Genomic DNA, 247 nt, shown 5'->3' on the forward strand with positions numbered 1-247 from the left:
TCCCGGCGGAGCGGCCGGGGCTGCCGGCGGCGCCCAAGGAGGAGCCGGGCTGCGCCCCGCAGCAGCAGTACCGCGCCGCCGGCTCCTACTGCGGGCTGGAGGAGGGCGGCCGCCTCTTCGCGCCGCCCAGCCCGGAGACCGGCGAGGCCAAGCGCAGCGCCTTCGTGGAGGTGAAGAAGGCGGCCCGCGGCCCCGAGCCCGACGGCGGCGCCGAGGAGGGCCCGGAGCGCGGCTCCCCGGGCGCGGG

The 247-nt window shown here is 81.8% G+C and overlaps 1 protein-coding gene across 1 annotated transcript; it reads left to right on the plus strand.

Annotated features, from left to right (window-relative positions):
• Positions 1 to 5: 5 nt before the first annotated feature.
• On the plus strand, positions 6 to 240 carry LOC120498123 (PR domain zinc finger protein 8-like; the record flags this gene model as incomplete). The annotated part of the gene is made up of 1 exon (XM_039700486.1): positions 6 to 240. A coding segment is annotated over one exon (235 nt), but the record flags the coding sequence as incomplete, so codon positions are not given.
• Between the last annotated feature and the right edge of the window lie 7 nt (positions 241 to 247).

Source organism: Passer montanus, unplaced genomic scaffold (genome assembly GCF_014805655.1).
Source record: "Passer montanus isolate IOZ18808 unplaced genomic scaffold, ASM1480565v1 scaffold14097, whole genome shotgun sequence".
Lineage (NCBI taxonomy): Eukaryota > Metazoa > Chordata > Aves > Passeriformes > Passeridae > Passer > Passer montanus.